The sequence below is a fragment of the Myotis myotis genome, unplaced genomic scaffold (genome assembly GCF_014108235.1).
Source record: "Myotis myotis isolate mMyoMyo1 unplaced genomic scaffold, mMyoMyo1.p scaffold_m19_p_8, whole genome shotgun sequence".
NCBI classification, from domain to species: domain Eukaryota; kingdom Metazoa; phylum Chordata; class Mammalia; order Chiroptera; family Vespertilionidae; genus Myotis; species Myotis myotis.
In genome coordinates, this window is record NW_023416390.1 from 55,591,045 (window position 1) to 55,611,851 (window position 20,807).

The 20,807-nt window shown below is 40.5% G+C and overlaps 1 protein-coding gene across 3 annotated transcripts in view; it reads left to right on the top strand.

Moving 5' to 3' along the window:
- The window catches only part of PLA2R1 (phospholipase A2 receptor 1), a 113,005-nt gene that overhangs the window by 40,603 nt on the left and 51,595 nt on the right, over nucleotides 1–20,807 (top strand). For all 3 annotated transcript variants that reach the window (XM_036319998.1, XM_036319999.1, XM_036320000.1), the window contains 6 exons: nucleotides 1,164–1,277; nucleotides 1,893–2,036; nucleotides 7,374–7,568; nucleotides 8,961–9,118; nucleotides 11,894–11,992; nucleotides 15,508–15,620. In XM_036319998.1, coding sequence (XP_036175891.1) covers nucleotides 1,164–1,277; nucleotides 1,893–2,036; nucleotides 7,374–7,568; nucleotides 8,961–9,118; nucleotides 11,894–11,992; nucleotides 15,508–15,620 — 823 coding nt within the window. The remainder of the gene's footprint in view (nucleotides 1–1,163; nucleotides 1,278–1,892; nucleotides 2,037–7,373; nucleotides 7,569–8,960; nucleotides 9,119–11,893; nucleotides 11,993–15,507; nucleotides 15,621–20,807) is intronic.

The window sequence follows — 20,807 nt, forward strand, 5'->3', positions numbered from 1 at the left end:
GATCAAATTGTAATGTTGTACACCTAAAATTTATATACTATATTAACCAATGTTACATAAATAAATAAGATTAAGTGGCAATATTTGGAAGTGTCACAAAATTAGCCACTTTCACTAAATGTTTCTCACACTGTCTCCCCCCCCCCCACATTTTATAGTACAAGTAGTACTGTTTATTCTAGAATAATTTTTAAAAATTCAAGTGCACAAAAAGAAAAAAACAAGAAAGATTTCCATTAATTCTTCAATTTCGATAACCATATTCTTCTGCACAAGCATGCCAATGCACATGTCTATTCATAACATTTATAACCAAAATGGTGTCGAATTAAAACCTGAGGGGCTGTGCGCGGTGGTTAGGAAGGAGCAGGGGCCACAGAGCCAGCCGGACCGAAACACTTCTCACCCCAAGTTGAAGAATCACTTGCTTCATGCATGGCCCTTCGGCTCCAACCTGCTACGGATCCCTCTGGGCCCTCTGCTCACTTGGATCTAGACTCCTCGGCTGGAGTCCTGAGGCTGCAAGCTGAAGTCTCCAGTCACATGTGGAGCAAAGAAAGCCTTTCCGGGAGTGGCCCTGGCCACTTCCCCCTCACCCTCTGTAACCCTAAGTGCACACAAATGAAATGGTCTCGAAGTCGTAATCATGCACTCGGATGGATTGACACCCACTGAGAGGCAGCATCGCTAGATGCCTACACACTTCTCAGTCGGTGAGCCTCCAGGAGACTGATTATTTCTCAAGACGAGGAAAGCCGGCTTCTTTTTTTTTTAATGTTTTTATTGATTTCAGAGAGGAAGGGAGAGAGAGAGAGAGAGAGAGAGAGAGAGAGAGAGAGAGAGAGAGAGAGAAACGTGAATGATGAGAGAGTCATTGATTGGCTGCCTCCTGCATGCCCCTGACTGGGGACCTAGTCTGCAACCCGGGCATGTGCCCTGACTGGGGTCCCAACCGTGACCTCCTGGTTCATAGGTCGGTGCTCAATCACTGAGCCACGCCAGCTGGACAAAGCTGGCTGCTTTACTCTGAAGCACAGAGTGGGGTTAGTAGCTCTTAAACCCTTTCTGTCATTGACTGGAGTTAATTTATGACTGTGCTCCAGGAATAGAAAAACAAGAAGTGTAACATTGATCTTTTAAAAATTAATTTCTCTTCATTTCAGAGCACTTAAGGGGTGAAGCAGTGGAGGTGTGGATGGGCCTGAACCAGCTGGATGAAAATGCTGGCTGGCAGTGGTCCGACAGAACCCCGCTCAGCCACCTGAACTGGAACCCAGGTACCCGCAGCGTTTGATTTACCTTCAACAGGTGGGGTCATCCCGTAGCCTGGGACAGCAGTATCTCCCACGTATATATGTGCTGTTAAAACAATTGCATAGAGAGTATTCAAAATTAACTCTCAGGTAAAAATAACTAATATTTAAACATGTTAAGTAGATTATTTGAAAATATCACTTAGCACTTACCCCCATATGACATGTGAAAATTCTTTTGAAAGTGGTTTACAACAAATGTTAAGCCTGACTTAATTCCTGTAAGGCTTTTCCAGACAAGAAAATGGAGGCCCAAAAGGTAAGCTGTATGTTTAGCCCAGGTTGCAAGAGGATCTGGGTCAGAGCCAAGAATCTAGTCAGCTGTTTTAAAAATAGCCACAAAGAGCAAAACATTTCTCCGCTTTAAAGCAATAAAATCCACTATTGCCAACTTTGGGAAATCATTTCATTGTCATGTCTGGACTTCAACTGCAAAAATCATAAATATAAGGTCTTAAAGGATTTACCATATATGTCAAAGAGAAGGGTTGTCTCCTTGATGCTAACACTACATTTCAATATAGGTTAAAGTAACTGCTTTTGCTTCTAACATGAAATACACAAACACTGTATTTTCAGAAATAAGTTTTGAGCCATTTGTTGAATATCGCTGTGGGACATTTAATCCATTTTTGCCAAATGCCTGGAGAGTTCGGGACTGTGAGGCCACCTTACCTTACGTCTGTAAAAAATACCTGAACCACACTGATCATGAGGTAGTGGGTAAGTGTTTTCATTTTGAATTCTTATGAATTGCTTACTTGTCCTTTCAATATAGTCAAAGTCCTCCATTTTTGCTAATAACTCCTAATTTAAACTTAGCTAAGGCTGGTTTTGTATTTGTAGGAATAAAAATGTATAACAAGATAATATTTGTTATTCTAAAGCAAGCACATCAATCTCCCGGCCCACGGGCCGTATGCAGCCCACAACAAATATATTGGCCCCGCCAATATAACGGTATGTAAGAAACGTTTTAACAAAAATTTCATATCTCAATTTTTACAACATTCTGTTGTAAATCATTATTAATAACGAACTACAACGTTCGCTAATGACTGATCACTATAATCGTGTTGCATTCATTTCCCGTACTCACCTTACCACCGGCACACCATTTCTCCCCACTAATACTAGCAGCGAGTATTTTAGCAGCTGATCGCCACATCATTAGTCTTGGACTGACTTGTTTGGTGTGCGCGGCAGGAAATATTTTGCTTTCGGAGAACAAAAAAAATAGGTTTATTTGCTTATTAATTTGTGTAGTTATTCAGTGTCTGGTATGTTAATATTCAAGAAAATATATTAATTTTTATTAAAATGTTCTATTGTTTTATGTTAACGATTACTCATTTATTTCAGCCCTTTGTATTCAGCATGTCTTTATCGAAATAAACCTACGTTTCTATGAAAATTGAAGCTTTTGGGGGTTTTTTGTGGCCCACATACACTTAAACCTTGTTTATTTGGCCCGTGTTAGCCTTTGAGTTTGACATGCTTGTTCTAAAGGCACCATGAATTTAACACATGCATTTAGGTTTTTACTAAAAACTAAAGCAGAGCCCTGGCTGGTTTGGCTCAGTGGATAGAGCGTCAGCCTGTGGACTCAAGGTCCTGGGTCCGATTCTGGTCAGGGGCATATGCCCAGGTTTCAGGCTCGGTCCTCAGTGGGGGGCGTGCAGGAGGCAGCCGATCAATGATTCTCTCATCAGCGATGTTTCTCTCTCTCTCATCCTTTCCCTTCCTCTCTGAAAACAATAAAAATATATTAAAAGAAAAAAACTAAAGCAGAGTAACCTAAGCATTTGAAAGCCTAAGCATTTTCTTCCTCTCTTTTTAAAAAATGTGCATTCTTAATTATTCTGGATTTGAAAAAAAAATGCTTCCTTTTCAAATTTTGAGTTTTATTGATAGTTGCCCTAGAAATTAAATATAAGTTAGAAAACAGTTTTAGAAAATTCTTTGCTTCATTGATTTCCTATCACACTCTATATCTCTAAATAGTAAGACATCCTCCTTCTGAAATAATATACAAAACTTTTAGGTGTAACTTGAATACTACCTTATTACAATCTAGTACCTGGACATCCAATTATTTCTGTCTGTTTAAGGTCTATTACCTCTTTTTAGTTTCTGTAGGAATTAATGTCTTAACTTAAAAGCAGAGATAAAACCTAACCACTGTTAAAAGAATCATTACCAGAATAATCAGAAACAACTCTAGATTTAAAATAATAAGCTGAATTATCATTTAAAAATATTATTCCTTACAACTAGGCTTTAACTTTCTTAATTTCCTGTACATAGCTAAGTCTCAGGGTATTGTAGAATATGGGGTTGGGATAGAAGAAGCATTGTGCCTTTGTTTTATGTAGAGATAATTTGCATTGTTTCAATAATGTGCTGAATTGCTCATACCTTCCTTCTCTTCCTATCATTTTCCTTTCTCCATTTCTTCCTTCTTTATTTGTTCATTCTTATGGCCTCTTGCACTCCCGTCTACTGCCCTTTTTTTCTTGTTTTATCTACTCCCCTGATCTACTAACTGAGGCCAGAAACCAGAAATGAGGGCAGTTAAGCTAAATTTGTTTGGATTCGTAATTGTCGCTTCAAGTTCAAGTCCTTGTGATGATCCATTCCAGCGTTTCAAACTGAGTTCCAGGATCCCCAGGTTCTTTGCTTGAGTCCACCTGTGCTTCAATCAGAGAAGCTCCTGTTTTTGTTTTGTTTGTTTATTTTAGTTTTTTAAAAATATTTATTGTTGAAAGTATTACATATGTCTCCTTTTGTTTCCCGTTGACCCCTTCTGGACCGCCCCTGCCCTCCCGCCCCAGGCCTTACCCACATTGTTGTCTGTGTCCATGGGTTGTGTATATATGATAAAAGTTCTTTGGAGAAGCTCCTGTTTTATCTTTTTATCATACCTTTTGAGTGAAGCGCAAGGTCCCATTTTTAAAAGAGGGTCTGTGACATTATTTTTTTAGGTTGAAAACCACTTGGGTAGATGATACCTAAATGATCCACATGCTTCAGCTGTGGTGCTAATTGCTGTCAGAGCCCTAAAAGAATTTTTTTTCTTTTCTGTTTTTTTCAATCCTCACCCAAGAATATTTTTTCCATTGATTTTTTTTAAGAGAGAGTGGAAGAGAGAGGGAAAGACAGAGAGAAATATCGATTCGTTGCCTCCCATACGTGCCCCACAGGGGCCCGGCTGGGGACGAGCCTGCAAATGGGGTATGTGTCCTTGACCTGAATCGAACCAAGAGGACCCTTCCATCCACAGGGTCCTGGTTCAATTCAGGTGGACGCTCTATCCACTGAGCCAAATCAGCTAGGGCCCTAAAAGCAATTTTAAAAGAATGTCATTTCCCATACTGCAGTGGAATTGCAACTAATTAAATTAGTGCATAAAGGAGGCACTCAGTTGTGATTAATAAAATAAAATAAAGATGCTATCACCAGGTTGGGGGCAAGCTCCTGGAAGAAAAGAGTTCAAACTTGCCTTCCCCTCCAATCTCAAAGCAGCATGACACCATTTTCCTTAACTTCTAACCCAGAGTTCCTAAGAATCCAGAGGGATGCCACGGGCACTCACACTGACCCTCGAGATGAAAGCTACTTGTCATCTCTGCTCTAGAGGAATTGGCCAGAACTTCTGACTCTCTTCAGCCCAGGATAAATATCTATCCCCACCCACATACTGTACATAAAATGTAATTTAAATTATGGTTCATAACAGACCTTTTTCAGTGTGAAAATATGTTTTTTAAATGGAGAACTATACCTGGTCAATTTCATACCTAGCCCTGACTCTCAGCTTTGGCTACATGACCTTTGCCAAGTCTCCTTACTTCTTTGTGCCTTAGAAATCACATCTGGAAAATGAAGCACTAAGATCCATTAGGTCTGGGTCATAGGTTGGATCCTTCTCAACTATGAAGACCTGGAATCCTATAATTTATGTTATTGTTTCACTTTTCTGTTTCTCAAAATTTTTGTTTTTAATTAAATCTTTGTTGTTCAGATTATTACATTTGTTCCTCTTTTTTCCCCCCATAACTCCCCTCCTCCCAGTTCCCGCCCCACCCTCCGCCCTCACTCCCCACCCACTGTCCTCATCCATAGGTGCACGATTTTTGTCCAGTCTCTTCCCACATCTCCCACACCCCTTTCCCCCCCAAGAATAGTCAGTCCATTCCCTTTCTATGTCCCTGATTCTATTATAATCACCAGTTCATTCTGTTCATCAGATTATTTATTCACTTGATTCTTAGATTCACTTGTTGATAGATGTGTATTTGTTGTTCATAATTTGTATCTTTACCTTTTTCTTCCTCTTCCTCTTCTTAAAGGATACCTTTCAGCATTTCATATAATCCTGGTTTGGTGGTGATGAACTCCTTTAGCTTTTCCTTATCTGTGAAGCTCTTTATCTGACCTTCAATTCTGAATGATAGCTTTGCTGGATAAAGTAATCTTGGTTGTAGGTTCTTGGCATTCATCACTTTGAATATTTCTTGCCACTCCCTTCTGGCCTGCAAAGTTTCTGTTGAGAAATCAGCTGACAGTCGTATGGGTATTCCCTTGTAGGTAACTGAGTTTCTTTCTCTTGCTGCTTTTAAGATTCTCTCTTTGTCTTTTGCTCTTGGCATTTTAATTATGATGTGTCTTGGTGTGGTCCTCTTTGGATTCCTTTTTTTGGGGGTTCTCCGCGCTTCTTGGACCTGTAAGTCCATTTCTTTAACCAGGTGGGGGAAGTTTTCTGTCATTATTCCTTCAAATAGGTTTTCAATATCTTGCTCTCTCTCATCTTCTGGCATCCCTATAATTCTGATGTTGGTACGCTTGAAGCTGTCCCAGAGGCTCCTTACACTATCCTCGCATTTTTGGATTCTTTTTTCATTTTGCTTTTCCGGTTGGGTGTTTTTTGCTTCCTCGCATTTCAAATCATTGACTTGATTCTTGCGCTCCTCTGGTCTGCTGTCGGGAGTCTGTATAATATTCGTTATTTCAGTCCGTGTATGCTTAATTTCTAGTTGGTTCCCCAATATAACATCGAGGGTCTCATTAGTTTTCTTGTAGATCTCATTAAGTTTATCAGCGGCTTCTAAACAGTTCTTGAGAGACCTTAAAAGTGTGGTTCTGAACTCTATATCTTCCATTGACAATTTTGTCCTGTTTCTTTGTCTCCGCATTTTGTTATGCTTCCTTGGTGCACCCCCTAGTGGTCTTTGTTCACAGTCTTATAGTTAAACCTTGATTGTTGTAGCTAATACCAGGGAGGGTTTGACCTCCAGGCCAAGTGGCTATGAGAATCAGCTGTGTCAGCAGTGAGAGAACTTCTGTCCTCTAGGGAGGTGCTAATCTAGCCTTTGCCTGAGGCTACCCGGCAAATGCCTCTGTGCAGGGCTTGGGCGGGGCGGGTCGCACAGGATCAACAAGGTGGCCTGGAGAGAGCAGTTATGGAGGCTCTCAGTCCTGTCCCCAGGGGCTCTGCCTCTTTGAGTCCCAGCACCCGCTGCAAAGCTCAGAGAGAAAGCTGCACTCGCTCTGACCGAAGCCAGACAGTCCCGCTTCTCCCATTTGAGTCTGGGTCGCTAAAGACTCGCCCGGATCTGGAGCTCAGAGTCTGCAACTCCCTCCCGATTGAAAACGCCAACCGCGCCCTCCGCCGCCAGCCCGCTCCGCACACTCCGCACCTCAGAATTTGACTTCAGCACTGCGCCTCCTCTGAGTGTCCGTATGCGTTTCTCTTTCCTCCTAGTTGTAGGACTTCCACTCAGCCAGCGTTCCTGTGGTTCTGGGTGATGTCCGTTCCGTCTTTTAGTTTCACTTTTGAAGTAGTTGTTCAGGGCAGCAAACTTCTGCGTTAACCTATGCCGCCATCTTGGTTCTTTCCCCAGATCCTCGATTCTGTTTCTCAAAATTTTAATCATATTTTGATGTCATCACTTATATTTATTCTTACATTAAAAATAATATTTATATCAAGAGCAATGAGTAATGTTTTTTAAATGTGGGAAATGAAATTGTTTTTGTTTATGTTGTTGTTTTAAAAAGAAAAAGATGCTTGGAAATATTATGCTACCCACTGTGAGCCTGGCTGGAGTCCCCACAATCAGAACTGCTATAAACTTCAGAAAGAAGGAAAGACCTGGACTGAGGCTTTGCGTTCTTGCCAGTCTAATAACAGTGCATTGATAGACATAGCTTCATTAGCGAAGGTGGAGTTACTTGTAAACCTCCTTGGAGATGGTGAGTGTCAAATGTCTTTGATTTAAGAGGTATGAAATATAATATAGTAACTTCTAAATTAAGCTACTTAAAAGCGCTTAAAAGCACACATACCTGGTATATCTGAAGTTTCTAAATAATACCCAGAAGTGCAAATTCATTGGATTTTAACAAAGTACATGCTCAGAAACTCTGTCACATCTCACATATGCCAGATATATTAGATATTCTTATATATTTTTTAAAGGGGCAAATGTTATTTCTTGAAACTTCTAATAAAAAACCCTAAACCTATAATTTAGCTCTATGGCCACTGGATAGCAGTAATGTGCTGTGGTCATATAATCTAAGCAATAAAAGGAATTGCTTAGAAAGATAATTGGATTTAATAACTTTAGCCAGTGAATATAGATCATTTATTTCATGTGGTGGTTTTCAAGCTTTGTGACATATTTAGGAGTTCCAAGTTGCTAGGCCTCCACCCAGCTTTAGTTCATCAAAGCAGATCTGCCTCTATCTATGTCATGTATTTAATATAGAATTCTGCCAGGAAATATTAAAATCACTGACTTAGAGTAAATGTTTTAAATCAAAAAAACCTCCAGACTCTATTCTGAGGAACTTTTCAAGTTAGATTTCAGTTTAGGATGAAAACAAAATCTGTCTCTGTCATTTCTCCTCACCCTTCCCACTGGGGTTTAAAGAATCCTGTGGCTGCCTCCATATCAATAGCGGCACTTGGGCATATCTCTCAGCCACATGGGGTCTTTTCATCCTACTTGGGCTGTCTCATTTTATTTCTATTTAGGGAAACCCCATTGCTCCCATTTCCATGCTTTTAAGAGTTTCTGCTCCTTTTTCCCATGGCAAGAAAAAGAAAAAAGAAAGAAAAAAAAAAGAGAAAAAAAAAAGAAAGAAAAGAAAAGAAAGAAAGAAAGAAAGAAAGAAAGAAAGAAAGAAAGAAAGAAAGAGAAATGTATCAAAAAGCTCAACTACCATTAAAAGTCATTTTGTGTGTGCCCTTTTCCTAATCCAATAGACCTTCCTGTTTTTCCTTTCTCTAGGTAGAAACAAAAACAAACTTTCCAGATCTACTTTCCTTCCAGCAGCAGGACCTATAGTCCCAGCAGGACCTAGAGTCGCAGCAGGATCTAGAGTCCCAGCAGTCTGACTTGTTTGTCCTGGCATTGGCTGTAACTCCCACTCTGCCTCACATCGAAGGCCTGTGTCTAGCAGATCAACTAGCACAGTGTAGGGGGAAAGTTTAAGCCGGTATTTTCACCAAGACTTAAACAGGTTTCATCACATAAAGAAATCACTTGCAAAGTGATATGTTTTGGTAATAGCCCCAGTGCAATATTGCCTTTGCATATAATAGGATTCCTGTAAGTAATTTATGTTTATCTCTTACAGAAAATGCATCCGAAACATGGATTGGTTTGAGCAGCAATAAAACTCCAGTTTCCTTTGAATGGTCTAATGGCTCTTCAGTCACCTTTACTAATTGGCATGCACTTGAGCCCCGAATTTTTCCAAATAGAAGCCAGTTATGTGTCTCAGCTGAGAAATCTGTAAGTTTATTTGTTTGTTCAATGCTCCCTTTGCTGGACTTGTATTGAGGGCCGCCTGCACCAGGACTTGGGCTGTGGCAGAGACCCAGATGGGCACATGGAGCTTCCTCATGGAGCTTCCTTGCTGGCCAGTAACCATGTACCCACAGGGAAAACAGGGTGATGACAGTTGTCACGATGGCTCTGAGGAAATGGGTGACATGATGGTTGGCGCAGCTATTTCAGGCGGAATTGACAGCGATGGGACTCTGAAGACGTAACATGTAAGCTGGGACTTAAAGAACAACAACAAAACCCTCTTGAAGAGCAGGGAGAATAACACTCCAGGCAGGGTGGTTCATGCAAAAGCCCGGAGGCAGGCCAAGGCTTGCCACGTCTGACAATCTGAAAGGCCAGTGTGGTGAGAAGGTGTGAAGGGTGAGGGAGTGGCAGGAGTTGGAGCTAGAGGGATGCAAAAATGGGCAGCTTATGGATCCAGGATCGGAACACTCTCAAGCTTCAAGGAAATGGAGGGCAAGATCTAATTTACATTTTTAACAGTAACTGGCTGCTACATAGAGAACAGATTGGGGCGGGATGAAATGGAAGCAGAGAAAACAGTTTGGAGGCTATTCCATGGTTGAATTCGTGTAGTGAATGTGGAGACAGCAGACAGATCCAAGGGTCCTGAAGACAGGAATGGTTGCTAAATGAGATGTGGGGGTGCGGGAGAGGGAAATTTGTAGCCTGAGCCACCAGCATCTTGGCGGAGGTGGTGCCGTTGTCTAGGGAGATGAAACTAGAGAGGACTGAGGTGTTGAGAGATTACTCTGGAGAGTCATGACTTTTAAGCTCCATTATCTTCTTAACATAAAAGGCTTTTAACAGTGTGTGCCACCTCTGAACATTGTGCACCAATGGAAAATCTTGCTCTTTTCTTCAGATGAATATAATGGCCCCAGTGACCTTAACATCACACATATCCTTATTCTCTAGCTTCTCTTTTATCTAAAACATCTGATTATGCAGAATTAGTTTAATCCCAAGCCATTTGAAGGGCTTCTTATGTGTTTAGCATAAGAGTTACTCTCTTGATCAGCTAGCTGCTGAACTTACTGGCTGAGTTTAGGTTATTGGGATTTGGTGGGCATCCTCACTCTTTCAGATCACCCCATATCTATTTCCTCCAGAAAGCACTTTCATCCATGTCCTTAAATAACTCGACAAAGGAATTGTGCCAATCAGACACAGGCAGTTTCTCAGCACGTGTTTTACTGTTTTACCCTTAAAGGCTGCCCCGGATAGGTGCCGTTGCAATTACAGCGGCAAGGCAGGGTCTTGGAGTCACAGGGCTCTCTCAGTGTTTGTCCTGGCTCTGACTCCACTGAAAGCCACCACCATTTATTCTACAACATTCGGTGCTCTGTTGGTTCATTAGTTTTGATATAACAGAGATGACCTTCATTTCCTACTGACATTCTCCCGTTTTATTTGACAAACATGGGCATTTCACTTAGCATGTTCACAGAACGGGAGCCAACATTTGGACAGAGAAATTATTTTTCAGAGAATAAAGGTAGGGGCTAATATCACAGGGTCGGTCAGGATAGGGCTGCTGTAAGTGTGCTTTTTGTGGCCCCCTTTTTTGTCAGCTCAGTAGCTCCTTAAACAGTAGATGTATAAAAAGTAACATTTATTCCCTTGAAGTAGAACTCAATATGAATATAATTATTATGATGAACAAGTTACCTGAGCAGGGTGGAAGCCCAAATTTGAATATGAGAACCTAGGAAACCATTCATCCATCCATCCATCCAATAGTCATTAAGCAACCACAGTGTGCCTTCCGCTCTCCTGTAGCTGAAGACGCCATGGGGGGGCTCAGGCTGCTCTTACAGGTGACGGTGTCAGCCTCTCCAGAGGATGTGTCGTAGGGTCATGGAAGGGCTCCATGTTCCCCTAAAACTCAGCCTGCCCGAGGTACCACCTAAAGTCTGAATTCTATGGTTTGAGCCTATCAGTCTGACTTGGCTTAAAATTAAAAATTCTTTGGAAAGGAGGATAAAATCGCAATCTGTTAGCAGTTGTACTCCCACTTAGAAGTGGTTAGAGGGGAAGCAGCATTCTCGTGAGCGCAAGAGCTCAGCTCCATCCGCGTGGTTGGCCCCCACACCGACAGCGTCAGCATCACCTGAACATTTGTTAGAAATGTGAATTCGCAGGCCCTGCCTGACTTACTGAATGAGACACTGCTCATGGGGCCCAGCCATCTGCGTTTTAGTAACCCCTCCGTATAATTCTGGAACACGCTAGAAGTGGAGAATTACTGCTCTCACCCATCTTTTCCAAAGAAAAGTTGAAAGCAGCTTAATGTAAAGCCAGCTGAACCTGGTACTAAGTCCTAGCTCCGCTCCAGTTTTTCCTGCCTACAGGTCCTTCTGCAAAGTATTAAACCTAATCTCTTAAATGGGAGTGAGGCGTACCTCACAGGAACACTGAGATAATATATGAAAGTCACTCAACATGAAGCCTGGCACACAGGAATATTTGTGGCTGCTCCCCTCGGCCCACCGATCAGGACTGCATGCCTTGCGGCTGTTTACACACTGCAGCGAGCAGGGCCTCTCACTCATATGCAGAGAGAGGCAGTCCTTTCTAATGACAGCACGAGATCCTAACACATTTCTCCATCCGGAAACACTTATTATTAGTCATATTTTTATTCAGAATATGGGTGTTGCCTATCAGCATCAGTAATGGGGTGCATTCATTCGTCTTGTAATACTTTCCCCCTAGGAAGGACACTGGAAAGTTAAACACTGTGAAGAGGCACTTCCTTACATTTGTGAGAAAGCAGGCCACGTGGTCTCCGACGCTGAATCAGGCTGTCCAGAGGTAAGTGCCATTAACCTTGTGATGTAGGTGCAGGGCCTTCATAATAGAAAAATGTATTCCCATTGACTTAGAGTGAACCCCTCTCCCTCTCTCTCCTGCCTCACTCCCTCCTCCCTCTCTTTCCCTTCCCTTCCTCCCTCGTTTGTTACCCTCCTTCCCTCCTCTTTTTTGTTCTGAGTGTGGGCTACTTTTAACAAACCAGACAATTATCAGCTAGAGTCACGGGGAGGATTTATAGCTCTGCGAGGGTTGCTTGCCAGCATCTTCAACATAAGACTACTTTTCTTTTGAGATAAAATAAATGTAAATGATACTATTATACCATCTGTACACGCAATGCCCTGTCTCCTGGGGGTTTCATAGGCTTCCTATGGGATGTCAGAGTGAAAGCACATGCCTTCCTTTGAGCCAGAAAGTGAACTTCTGCATCCAAACGCTTGCTTTCCTGTTCACTTTTCTTAAACTGAAGTATTTGACCAGATACAATAAGGGAGAGAAGTGCATGCTCACAATATACTTATTAGTTGGGAACGGGATAATAAAAATACTTTTGTATTTTAAGTAATAAAGCATTTTCAGTACTTTAATCAACAACACTTAATATTTAGATTTAAATTTACAAGGTAGAAAATTATGTTTTAAATTTTTTAAAATACATATACTATCCTGCAGAAAAGTTACCAAAAAAAATACCTATCAGTGGCCGAAACCGGTTTGGCTCAGTGGATAGAGCGTCAGCCTGCGGACTGAAGGGTCCCAGGTTCGATTCCGGTCAAGGGCATGTACCTGGGTTGCGGGCACATCCTCAGTGGGAGATGTGCAGGAGGCAGCTGACCGATGTTTCTCTCTCATCGATGTTTCTAACTCTCTATCTCTCTCCCTTCCTCTCTGTGAAAAATCAATAAAATATATTTAAAAAAAAAAATACCTATCAGTGTCCTCAATATAGCTTCTCATGTCCTCTCTCTCTCTCTCTCTCTCTCTCTCTCTCTCACACACACACACACACACACACACACACGCAAGAATTTAGATTTAAATATTGGAGATTTTTAGATTGTATGAATATCAAAATTTTCCCAAACTGGGGTTTTATACAATTGTGCTTGAATTATTTTCTTTTCTAATCCAATTATTTATGTACCACTTGAACAGTAATCCATCTCTCTAGATACTGCATTTGATTTATTAATCAGTGCATAAATATATGACTCTTCATACTCTAACTGAACATACACATGCCATAGCTGACAGGTTGCTGAACATTTTATCTAATGATTATAATTCCTGAATTAGTGATAATTGATCACTGATTTAATCTCCATAAACAGAAATATTGAAAAAATTTTATCTCACTGTGTCTTTTAAGGCAACTCAACATGTTTTGTGTAGAAAGGGTAACTAGCTTCTTACGCAGCAGGAACAGAAGTGATGTTCTATTCGAACTTTGTACCCTATCATCCTTTCTTGGCCAGCACCACCAGTATGTAAAGATTCAGAGTTCAGACCCAGTTCTCAAATTCAGGGCAAAATTCCCATTAAATACTTTATGCACCATCAGTCTATGGGTATGGTTTCAAAAGGCGCCTTTCTTTTTGACAATGGCTTCGATGTAATTCTCTAAGCAGTCTGCACATACAAAACTAATTTATAAAATAATTCTTGATAATTTCAAAGCAAAGAAAAGGTTTATTTTTCCCTCTGAGTCACTTTTTGGGGGATGGCACAGTATGAGCAATTATTTCAGTGTTGTCACCATTTCACTTAAAATTAAATGGTACCTCATGGACAAAGGATAGTCATGGATACAATCAGTTATTCTTCCCACTCCATTATGTGCACAAAGGCTTACAGTAAAGAGCCTTTGTTTTTCTGGTTATTGCTATGCCACATTTTTTTAGCCTGTTCGGTTCTTGGATTTTTTGTTTTGCTAAGCAGCCTGTGATCTAAAAACTACCAATGAAGAAAGAATACTTTGTGAGAAAGGTCAAATTGTCAGGCTTCCGCTACCTGTCCTTCCCAAGCACCAAGGCAGCCTAACCTGCCTGGTGTGACCCAGGAGGGGCTCTGGCCGGGGTTGTGACCCCCGCAGATAAGGTTGGGGAGCAACATTAAGGGAGTGACTTCAGCGCGCATCCTGGCTGGTTGGATGTGGAACTCCTGTAACCCACCTCATTGAGCAATATGTTTTGAACTAAAATTGCTGATTTCTAAAATAAGTTTTATTGAATTCACTGCAAGACTGAGAATATAGCAGGAATCGTTGTATAGCTGATCAAATTCTGGCAAGCATTGGTATGGCATAGAATGAAGTGTGTTTTAAAACTGGCGAAAATAGCTATAAATGATGTGATTTTATAATGTTGAAGGAAAAATAACTAAAATAATTCAGTTGAAATATGGAAGACTAATGAATGTACGTCCCCTGTATCATATGATTTTAAATAATAGAGCACCCTTCATTGCTCCCAGGGCTGAGTCATGAAACACATGTTGGTCAATTTTGCCTGAGTGCCAAAGCACAATTGCTTTCTCTCTAGAAAGCTAACCAATTGATTTAGGAATAATCTTTACCAAAAATATATATATTCTGGCCAATTTCCATCGGGGTGCATGATGATCCAGCCAGCAAGGCCATCCTAGGTTGCCCCAGAATTGGGTTCCAGGTCAGCTTGTCCATGAGTCTGTGACTTTACCCAGGTCCCTAACCTCAGTGACTCTCAGTGGTATAACATGGAAAGCAGTATGAAAGAAGTTTGGAAAATATACACTGTGATCCAGGTACATGTGTCCTCTTTGCTGAGTTCCTGTCTCTATTCCGAGGCCTCTGCCTACATTGTCTCCTTTGATTCTCACAAAAGCCCCATAGAAACTATGATTGCCCCGTTTTACAGAGGAGAAAACTAAGACATGGAGAGATCAAATAACGTCGCTTGGGGGTAGAGCCTGGATTCAAGCCCATGCTTTCTGTCTTCAAATGCAACACTCTTAATTTCTACTAGCCTGTAGGAGCCATTTGTATTTGTGTGAAATTCTATATTTTTTTTTATCTCTCTTGCTCCCTCCCTCCCTCCCTCTCTCCGTGTGTGTGTGTGTGTGTGTGTGTGTGTGTGTGTGTGTAAGAGACAGAATCTTGAGAAAGTGTCCCTTTATTTCCATTTAAGGTTTTATGTTTTAAGTTAATTAAAACATGTAGGGTTTAAGAATTAAATAAATCTAAAAGTGGCTGTAGCTAATAGCATTACCAGATAGAATGAATACAAATCTGTCAAGACAAAGTTCAAGTTTTGAGTTCTGAGTGGGTCAGAGAAGATAGTGGGGTATGTAGTAAATATGAATATACAAAAACCAGCTGGGTGTGACTCAGTGGGGCACATAGGAGGCAGCCAATCAATGATTCCCTCTTATCTCTCCCGTCCTCTCTGAAATATATGTATATACATATATATGAATATATAAAAAAGATATTTTTTCTATTTAACCAAATCAGGTTATTTTCCTTTTTCTCTTTTAAGGGATGGGAGAGACATGGAGGGTTCTGTTACAAAATTGACACAGAACTTCGAAACTTCAACCACGCCGCCAGTGGGTATTACTGTCCTCCTGCACTTGTGACCGTTACAAACAGGTAACATAGAAACTTCCTGCCAGAAACATGACTGTGCTTTGATGTGAGGGCCCTTGGAACGATAAAACCTAGCCATAATAAGTAACTGATCAAAATCTAAGTGTACTATACAATAGTGTATTAAATTATTGGTTGAGATGAATTTAAGTCATAGGATGTTACTCCTCAATTGATTTTTGAGTAAATTAAGGTGACCTTTTACTTTCCATAAAGATTTATCTATTATCTAACTTTGCTAATATATTCAGTTGCATTTAGATTTTATCTTCTCTTTGTAATAGAAAAATAAATATGCTAGTTAGCATTAATTTTTTAAAAATTTAATGTGTGTGAGTCACGTGTTTTTTTTTTCTCTTAGAACAAAAGTAAGTATAACTAAACTGTGGAGGTTTCAAATATTCAAATGCTTGCCCATTATGTCTTAGGTCTGTTTGTTTAGAGTTAGACACCTCAGTGCACAGGTGTCTTCTCAATGCCAACAGAGAAACCGTGCTCTTTTGACACTCTGTATAATTCACAGTGTGCTACGATGTGTCACAGAGAATAAATGCACCAAAGGCAGAAGTGGCCTCAATGTCACTATCATATCAGAAGGACAGTGAGGGCTGCAAAACTGACTCCTCCCTGCTGAAGACAAAAGTAGTTCCATGAAAAAACTATAGCACCTGCAAAGCAAGTCACTTTCTTTTTTACCCAGGCAGGCATTGCCTTTAAAATACCTATGAGCACTGGCTGAGTGACTTGGTTAGAGCATTGTCTGGTATACCAGAAAGGTTGTGAGTTCATTTCCTGGTCAGGGCACATTACCTAGGTTGCCGGTTCGATCCTTGGTTGAGGTGTGAATGGGAGGCAACTGTTTCTCTCTCTCTCCCTCTCCTGCCTCTCCCTCCCTTTCCCCCTCCTTTCCTCTCTCTCTAAAATAAAAATGTATCCTTGGATGAGAATTAAAAAAATTTTTAAATACCCATAAATATTAGAAAATAGGACAATGGTTTTATTGGCAAAATAAATTGCCTGGTGAAACAATTTATGCTCAGGAGATGCTTTCTGTGGAGGATAGCTCTGCCTTTGATGAGCTTGTGTTGTTTTTAGTTCTACCTTTCTCCTTCCCAGGCCAGGAAAAAGCCTTTATCCTCAATTTGTTAATTCCCTAAAAAGGTTTTAAGAGTACCTTGGATTGGAAGGCTTCCAGTCAGAGTCAATATAGGACTTTATTCAGGGGCCTGACCAAAAAAACTATGCTCTTTTGCTAATTATTTTTTAATTAATGATGTCTTCACTGAAGAAAATAAGTATAATTGTCTGACCTTTTTAAAATGTCTTATTCTTTCTGTGTGTGTGTGTGTGTGTGTGTGTGTGTGTGTGTATGTGTGTAATGTTTATTGAGTGCCTGTCATATACTTGGTACTGTGTTAACTATTTTTCATATGTTATCTGACTTTGTTAAAATCCAATAGTCAAGAGTTTGTTAGAAAATTACTTATTGAACTAGAGGCCCGTTGCAGGAAGATTCCTGCAAGAATAGGGCTTCGCCCCCGCCTCTGCCGTCTCAGCTCCCTCCCGCTTCCCGCTGCCTCCTGCTGCTGCCCACCACCCTCCGCCCGCTGTGCCCCGGCTCCGCTCCCGCCTCCCACCTCCACCACCTTGGCTCTGTTCCTGTCTCTGCCGCCTCTACTTTGCTCCTTTTTGCAGTGCTTGGCTTCCTTCTACGTTGTCTTCAGACTTCACTCCCAGCCGGTATATGCAAATTAACCGCCATCTTGGTTGGGTTAATTTGCATATAGTTGCTCTGATTGACTGGTGGGCATAGCGAAAGTATGGTCAATTAGCATCTTTGTCTTTTATTAGTGTAGATACCTATTTTGTGAGAGGTGCTCATATTGGTAGGTTATAGCAAATAAAGGAAAGGCGTGGTATAATCGTGGTGCTACTTGCAGGCCAGCAGCTGAAGAAATAGAAAATAGGTATGTAAAACAAGTAAAGAATGTAGGATAACATCATAAATGGATAAACTCGAAGTGACATTACAGATTACCCATAGTGCCAAAGTGAGCCAGGGTAAGGCAGGTCTGTTAGAGTTCGAGTACTCCGTTTTCTAAACACCTTTGAGGACTTTCATACAAATGATAGAAAGTGTTTAGGAAAATACTACTGTTTTATTTCCTCCAGAGCTGAATATAAGAGTATGCTGTGAATATTTTAAAATTTTTCTTTGATTAACTGTATTCAGTAGCCAATGCTAATGTGGGGTCCAACTCTAAAGCAGAAGTATGGCACAGGTATGCTTGTTTCTGTCTTAGCCTTGACCTCCGAGGGCTGCCCAGGTGACCTTGTGCTGGCGTGCTACTCAGCCCCCAGCCAACCTCCCCGCCTTACCACAGGTTCACCCCAGTGAGTCTGTCCCAGGCAGGTAACATACATGTGCACTGCTCTGTAAACATGTCTACATCCAAAGCAGTGACTCCAACATGGGACATGCAGAGTGGGGGAAGGAAGGGCCTCATACTCCTGAACTTTATTCATTCAGACCCCAACAGGTAAGATATAAAAGCTTACACAGCACGGCTCTTTGAGTGACAATACATGTTCAGATATTTTTCACAGCAAAATTTGTCTGAGAATGTTTGGCAATGGAAAGTCCCTCCAGATCCAGGAGTGTCCACTAGCAGCCTGGGTAATCATCTTCTTCTATTACTGATTCCCCTTTGAGTTAAGGCACTCCTGTCACTCACCAGTACCCAAGCTTGTAGTTGCTAATTGATTTTCCACTCTTCTGCACAACTGAGCGACAGGTTTGATAGGCACAATTAGAGCCACCTGCTACAAATTACTTCTTTCTTTTGTTATCCGGTAACTGCTCCTGATCTAGAACTTTTAACACTTTGTGGAATAAGAAGGAAAGAAAAACAGACCCCTATTGCTGAATAACAGAATTTTATTTGCTTGTTAACTGTTACCAAATTTTTAAAGTCTGGCCACTTTGCTTCCTGACAGAGCATGAATGCAGAGCTTGCGTTCCAAAGTTACCATGGATAATTGCCTAAATGCATGTGTATCTAAATCTTGAATCGATCAGTCATGGAATATTTAGTACAAAATAATCCAAATGCCATTCAATTTTGTGAATTTTGCCAAAAGTGAGAAATCCTGCAATATATCATTTTCTCCTAAGTTTAAATGTGCATTATTTTCAAGCATATTTACAGCTCTGTTATTTTTCTTCAACCACTGTATCTCCCAGACATATTTACAGTTAACTTTTTTTATTGTGGTAAAATATACATAATGTAAAAGTTATAATTTTAACAATTTTCAAGTGTGCAGTTCAGTGGCGTTAACTACAGTCATATTATTGTGCAATCATCACCACCATCCATTTTCATCAGAACATTTTCATCTTCCCAAACTGAATTCTGTACCCATTAAACAATAACTCTCCATTCTCACTGGCCTCCAGCCTCTGGCTACCACCATCCTATTTCTCTGTCTGAGGTTGACTACCCTAGGTAAGTAGAATCACTCAGTAGTTGCCCTTTTGTGCCTGGCTTATTGCCCTTAGCCCAGGGGTGGGCAAACTTTTTGACTTGAGGGCCACAATGGGTTCTTAAACTGGACCAGAGGACCGGAACAAAAGCATGGATGGAGTGTTTGTGTGAACTAATATAAATTCAAAGTAAACATCATTACATAAAAGGGTACGGTCTTTTTTTTCTTTTAGTTTTATTCATTTCAAATGGGCCAGATCCGGCCTGCGGGCTGTAGTTTGCCTACGGCTGCCTTAGCCTAATATCCTGCAAGTTAATCCTTCTTGGAGCATGTGCTAGAATTTCCTTCCTTTTAAGGTTGAATAATATTCTATAGTAAGGATACACCACATTTTGTTTATCCATTCATCCATCAATAGACATAAGATGCTTTTACCTTTTGGCTATTGTGAATAATGCTGCTGTGAATATGAATGTACAAATATCTTTTAAATCCCTGCTTTCAATTATTTTGGGTAATATACTAAGAAACTGGGTACATTTTGTTTCATATGATGAATTGATTTTTAATTTTTTGAGGAACAGTTATACTCATTTTTAGCTGCACCATTTCACCATTTTAATTCCCAGCAGTGCATAAGGGTTCCAATTCCTTTGCATCCTGGCCACACTTGTTCTTTTCTGTTATTTTTTTTTAATTTAAATTCTTTATTATTGAAAGTATTACATACGTCTCCTATTTCCCCCAATGACCTCTCCCAGCTGCTCCCACCCCCCGCCACATGGCCTCGCCCCCTACTGTCTGTGTCCATTGGTTATGCTTACATGCATGCATACAAGTCCTTTGGTTGATCTCTTTTCCTCTCCCCACCCCTCCCCTACCTTCCCTCTGAGGTTTGATGGTCTGTTCGATGCTTCTCTGTCTCTATTTTTGTTCATAGACATCTTAATGTCTATGAAGTGGTCTTTCACTGTGATTTTGACTTGCATGTTTGTAATAATGATATTGAGCATCTTCCATGTGCTTATTATTATCTGTATATCTTCTTTAAAGAAATGTTTATTCAAGTCCTTTGCCCAATTTTTTTTATTGTTCTCTGTTACTGAGTTGTAGGATTTCTTTAAATATTCTAGGTAGTAATTCCTCATCAGATACATAATTTGCAAATTTTTTTTCTATTCTGTGGGTTGCCTTTTCACTCTGTTGATAGTGCCCTTTGATGTGCAAAAGTTTTTAAGTCCAACTTATCTAGTTCTTACTTGTTAGCTCTGCATTTGGTGTCATAGCCAAAAAGTCATTGCCAAATGCAGTGTCATGACATTTTCTCATGTTTTCTTCTAAGAGTTTTTTAGTTTTAGCTCTTACATTTAGGTCTTTGATCCACTTTGAATTAATTTTTGTAAATGGTATAAGAGTCCAATTTTATTCTTTTGCAAGTGGAAACCTAGTTTCCCCTGAATCCTTGCTGAAAATATTGCCCTTTCCCTTACTGTCTTGGCACCTTTGTCAAAAACCATTTGACCATATACATGAGGGTTTATTTCTGGGTCCTGTATTCTGTTTCATTGGTTTCTATGTCTTTCTTTATGCCAGTACCACACCATTTTGATTACTGTACTTTTTAGTAAGTTTTAAAGTCAGGAAATGTGAGAGCTCCAACTTTGTTCTTCTTTTTATCTTTGTTTTTGCTATTCAGAGTCC